Consider the following 5272-nt stretch of genomic DNA (forward strand, 5'->3'; position numbering starts at 1 on the left):
GCCGGTCACGTGATACGATTTTGCCGAGTGTTAATTTATTGCCGAGTATCGTATTGTATGTTGCCGAGTGTCTTGTATTCTACACTCGGCAAATATTGTTTTTTACCGAGTGTAATATGTATGCCGAGTGTCTTACATCCTACACTCGACAAATTAGCTCTTTGCCGAGTACCCGATTAATTGCACTCGGCAAATAAGTAAACACTCGGCATATTTACTGTTTTCGGTAGTGTACGTTTCCCCCCTACATGTGATTTGGGCATGGCAACAAGGTACAAGCTAAAACAAAGTGTTTCCTATAACTACAACGACAGAGAATTCAGGTTTTCTCGCATCCAATCCAACACGAGCTTGTCTATTTGCAAAAGGACCTGTAACAGGTGTTTTCTTCTCTCTACAAGGGGCAGATAGGTTGTATAATCAGTCATCGAGCCAACCACAGGAGCCTGGATGGTCAGTCGTCGAGCCAACCACAGGAGCCTGGATGCGGATGCATGAACAAGGAACTTGGAGCAAATGAGTCGAAAGGGCTAGAACAGCAGCACTGATTCTGGTCGCTTGCAGCCGGTGGAGGCGGCGAGTGGATTTGCACCGGCAACGAGTGGTCCGGTGCCTCTTTTTGGTCAGGCATATCTTGTTCCATGGGTGCAGCTTGAAACGTTTTCAGCACATTGGCTTCAGGAAAGATGATATGATTCCTTGCAGGAGTTTGTAGTTTCCTTACGATCTCATGCTTCCTGTAAAAAAGGTTCACAAAATTCAGTAACGCTGGAGGTCAAAACAGAGGTAACGGGAGAAGAGTGGTATGCATATGAGTGATGGAAGGTATGGAAATTAGCATACATGCAGAATATCAAAATTCGATCCGGAAGCATGTTCTTCCACGCCCTTCGCATGGCACCCTTGGGACCTTTCTTCGGTTTGAAAAGGATATCACTGCAAAAAGGTATACGAACTGTTAGGAAAAAGTCTCCTGCATACATCTCCAAGTGTAGGTATATCATCGGAAACAGACCTTGGCAAGCACTTCCGGTGGTAAACAGTTGGGCAGCGTCTGCAGACTGCAAACTGCATACTCTTATCATTCTTATTCTCTACTTCCATGCACACAATACATTCATGCATAGGACAAGAGAATCTCTCTCCGGCAGCGACCTGGAGCTCAAAAAGCTCTTGGCTATGGTGGCTATCTGGGTATAGCATTTGAGCAACACATTTAGGGTGGTAAAAGCGTGCACAATCGTCATGCTCACATTGGAAAACCTGGCAAGCAATGCAGAAATCAGAATTATATAATTCGGAAGTAATAGAAGTTCAAAGGTTTCAGCAAAACATGATAAATTTTTTCTGAAGCCCTTTTTGAGAAGGAAATTATCAACACTTATATATGTCGTGCTCCCTTACCTCAGGTTGTGATGATGTGTCATCTGAAGACCCCAACGATCCACAAACGAAACACTGATGCTGCTTGTACTGGCAGTTCTTGCATACAAAATCTTCCTTCTCAATTATGTTCTGAATTATCAATGAGAAACATGGAGCAACTCTGTCAGTTTTAGATATTTACAAATTAAAGTAAAGATTAAACTTAAAGAACATGGCTACTCAAACGTAGACATACCTTTGCCTCTTCTATAGTTAGCCCAAGTGTTTTGATGCAATTATGTTTGTTATCAAGGTGGAAAACCCTCTGGCAACAACCTTCGCAGCTGAAAACATCCAGCAAAAAAGGGATATATTAGTATTATAATTAAGCATGGAACTAGGATTTCGTTCACACATTGCTGCAGAATATATGATATTTATCCAAGTAAAGGAGGGGAAGTATATCAGTGAAACTTTATAATGGGTACACTTACCAAGTTAGATCACCACCATCGTCACAAATTGCACAAACATCCTCTCCCTGCAAACAAGAGAAAATTAATCTTAGCTTTGTCAAAAAGATAATAACCACACACAAGCAAAAAAAGGGACAGAAGAATACTAAACTTAAGAAGAAGACAATAAAATGAAAAATCTGAGAATCAGTTTCAAATAAAAGGCGTATATATGTTGCAATCTTGACGTGCTTCAACTTTTGTAGCTAATAAACAGACTAAGTTTGGGTCGAGATTAGAAAATATTGATTAAATCATAACTCCAGAACTCCTCTTTGGACCACCTCTTATGAAATAGAAAAAACTAGATGAGCAATGAAGATGTGGCACAAACAGGAGTTCTAAACATAAAATTTTCTCTGCAGGTTTGGGCCGAAATCCTGACACATATATAACATACCACATACTTACTCAAAGAACTTGTTAAAATATGACAAAGAGAAGTAGTAAACCCTAGCAACCTTGTCCGGTCCTGCTCCTGCTGCCTTGAGCATGTTTCTCTTTCGCTTGAACTCACGAGCCTTGTTCAGCCTCCGGAGCTCCTCCGCGGTTGCCTTTCTGCGAGCCATGGTTTCGTCCAAGAATGGAGGCCGGGGCTAGGTCGGTCTCCTGTGGTGGGAACTATGCCGCAGATGTTCGTCGGATCTCGGGAGTCCCTGCACAGAGGCAACGGTGTTCAGGTGACTAAAAGATATATATAGGCTGCTAATCGAGCCGATATACAGAACGAGGGATCAACTGATCCAATGGAGGGAGCAGGCGTTCCATACCGACGAACGAGCTAGGGAACCAACCAATGCAGGTGGACCCGATCCGGACTCCAGGCGGCGGCAGCGGCAGCGGCAGCGGCGACGGCGATCAGGACACGCTGCTGGTATGGTTTGGACCACCGCGCGCAGTAAGAGGGGAGGCGGCGGCGGGATTTTAGGAAAAACGCGATATATGGGCCGTGAACTACGCAAGTCGCCTCCGTGTTAGAACTCGGTGCATACCAACTTGAATATATATCCTCTATTCAGGTGCGCGCGGATCCGTTACGGATTCAAGTGGGCGGTAGGACGGTCGGCCGAGCTCCGTAGCTGAATCGCCTCCCTGTTAAAAATACTTGCTGGTATTTTATAAAGAAGAATTGATTCCATGCGGACCCAGCTGTAGTCGTAATATAGACGGATCGCACGGCTATGCCATTTATTGTAAAAGTGCAAATTATTATATTCTTTTTTTTGCAACAATGTTAATTGTTCTTCCTCCCACGGTGCTCCCTCCTCTCGGCATCTTCTCCCTATCCGGCGCCCCTCGCCTCCATTGCCCCGCCGCAACGCGTTAGGTTTTGGCCGGAGCTCCACGACCGCCGAGCTCCGGCCAAACCCTAGCGCGCCCGCAGCGCCACCTCCCCCCTGCTGCCGCCGCCAGGGCCTCTAAACCGCCCGCCTGCCTCCCCACCGTCTGACCAGCCTTCCTCCCCAAACCCCCTTTTTCATTCTAAGGCCGTCGGAGTTTGGGAATATGCGAGGGAGAGTTCGTCGGAACCCTAAAGATGTGGAGGAGGAGGCCCACCTCACCGGCGTCGTTGTTGCCGAAACCGCCACCGCCGTCGAAGGGGAGAGAGGGAGGAGGTGGTGTGCAGGAGTGGGCACGGGGAGGAGGTCGTTGTCGGAGAGAGAGAGGGGGGAGAGAGTGAGAGAGAGAGAGGTGAGGAGGATAAGGAAAGCGTGCGGTCGACGACTGAGAGAGAGGTGGACGTGCGTGAGCGTGCGCTTTGCCTAAAAAGTGACCACCCATGTCCAAGTCATTACCTAATTCTAATAGTTCTCTGATTTACTTATTGCATAGAAACACATTTTATCTATATAGTTTATTTTAGAATCAATTTGTCACAAAATCATTCCTACCAAATAGCCCATAGTAAGACAATAAAAATGGATGACTTTGCATTCGTCGAATGTTTAGATACATGCATGGAGTATTAAATATAGACTAATTACGAAACTAATTACATAATTTACGACTAATTTGCGAGACGAATCTTTTAAGCCTAATTAGTCAATGATTTGATAATATGATGCTACAGTAAACATATGATGATGACGGATTAATTAGGCTTAGTACTGATGGATTATGTAATTTGTTTTTTTATTAGCATTTAAACACCCCACACAACATCCTTCCGACACACCTCCTAAATTTTATTTGTTGAATCCAAACACCACAAGACTATTCCATATAGCAGATGAAAGACATAACAGGACACGAGTTCCCTCCGTCACGTAAATAATGTCGTTGTAGGAAGGGGCACAGCAACCAAGGAGAAAAAGTAAAAAGACCAAAATACCCCTACAATCTCTCTCTCTCCCGCTCTCCCTACCATTGGCCTCCGGATCTCCGCAGTCACCGGTGCGCCCGCCAAGACAAGCCCGCGCTCGCTGCCGGTCTGCTCCGCATCGAGTGGGAGGCCGCGGCCCACCGCCGGTCTGCTCCGCGTCGAGCGCCGCAAGGGAGGCCACGGCCCGCCGCCGGTCCGCTCCGCATCGAGCGCCGCAAACGGAGCCCGCTCCATCCCGATCTCTCCGGCGACGCGAACGACGGGGAGGCCGCCGGCAGGGGTGGGAGATGCAGAGGAGGCAAGGGCCGAATCTCCGCCACCCGTGACCCCTTCGCGTCGATCGCCATGGATGGGGCCGGGCCGGATCTCGGCCGTGAAGCCATGCAGCGTCGTCTCCATGCCGATGAAGGAGAAGAAGGGGGAGGTGGCACCAACAGAGGAGATGAGGATGCGGCGCCGGTGGAGGAGCAGAGAATCTCGGGGCGGGAACTTGGCCTCCACGCCGACGAAGGGGAAGAGAGGGACCGGTAGAGAAGAGGAGGGGGTGCTCGTTAGATCTCGGCCGCTCGTAGCCTCGCCGACGGAGGAGAAGGGGAGGTTAACGCCGGTGCAGGAGAAGCGGTGGCGGCGCCGGTGAAGGAGAAGCGGTGGCGGCTCTAGTGGAGCAAAGAGAGAGGATGTCGAGACGAGAGTGGGAGGAGGGGGCGAGCGGATCCCAGGCTGCCAGCCTAGCCTAGTGGGTGGGGTTGTCAGTGGCTATGCAGAGCTCGAACGCATTCTGGGACACACTCCAAGTGCTACAACGACACTCTTTCATGGACGGGACGTCGATGATGGTGGAGAATGGATCAACCAATCAGGTACATCCCACGCATAAGACACTTTTCCTGGGACTGAGGGAGTATCATGCCTGTGCTATGAACAGGGACGTTATGATGGTGGAGAATGGATTAACCAATCAGGTATATCCCACGCCTTATATAATTTGGAAGTAGGGTTCACAAATACTATACATACTAGCGTGGGTGCCCACGCTTCGCGTGGGAAGGAGGGCGGGAAAAAAAAGATG

General features: G+C 48.4%; 1 protein-coding gene across 1 annotated transcript; it reads right to left on the reverse strand.

The window, feature by feature from the left end:
• Nucleotides 1-370: 370 nt before the first annotated feature.
• On the reverse strand, nucleotides 371-2449 carry LOC136507407 (protein ENHANCED DOWNY MILDEW 2-like). The gene is made up of 7 exons (XM_066502139.1): nucleotides 2342-2449; nucleotides 1860-1906; nucleotides 1622-1709; nucleotides 1405-1515; nucleotides 1016-1263; nucleotides 844-936; nucleotides 371-737 (listed from the first exon to the last, which is right to left on the reverse strand). The coding sequence occupies exons 1-7, from the start codon at nucleotides 2447-2449 to the stop codon at nucleotides 455-457; spliced, it is 978 nt and encodes a 325-aa protein (XP_066358236.1). The 3' UTR covers nucleotides 371-454.
• Between the last annotated feature and the right edge of the window lie 2823 nt (nucleotides 2450-5272).

This window comes from Miscanthus floridulus, chromosome 15 (assembly GCF_019320115.1).
Source record: "Miscanthus floridulus cultivar M001 chromosome 15, ASM1932011v1, whole genome shotgun sequence".
Taxonomy (NCBI): domain Eukaryota; kingdom Viridiplantae; phylum Streptophyta; class Magnoliopsida; order Poales; family Poaceae; genus Miscanthus; species Miscanthus floridulus.

Bases quoted from the DNA above. Each gene is read 5' to 3' on its own strand.
- LOC136507407 (XM_066502139.1), bottom strand. From the start codon at position 2,449: ATGGCTCGCAGAAAGGCAACCGCGGAGGAGCTCCGGAGGCTGAACAAG. The intron at 1,264-1,404 runs GTAAGGGAGCAC...ATTGCTTGCCAG, and splicing joins ACACATCATCACAACCTGAG to GTTTTCCAATGTGAGCATGA. The intron at 937-1,015 runs GTCTGTTTCCGA...ACCTTTTTGCAG, and splicing joins CACCGGAAGTGCTTGCCAAG to TGATATCCTTTTCAAACCGA.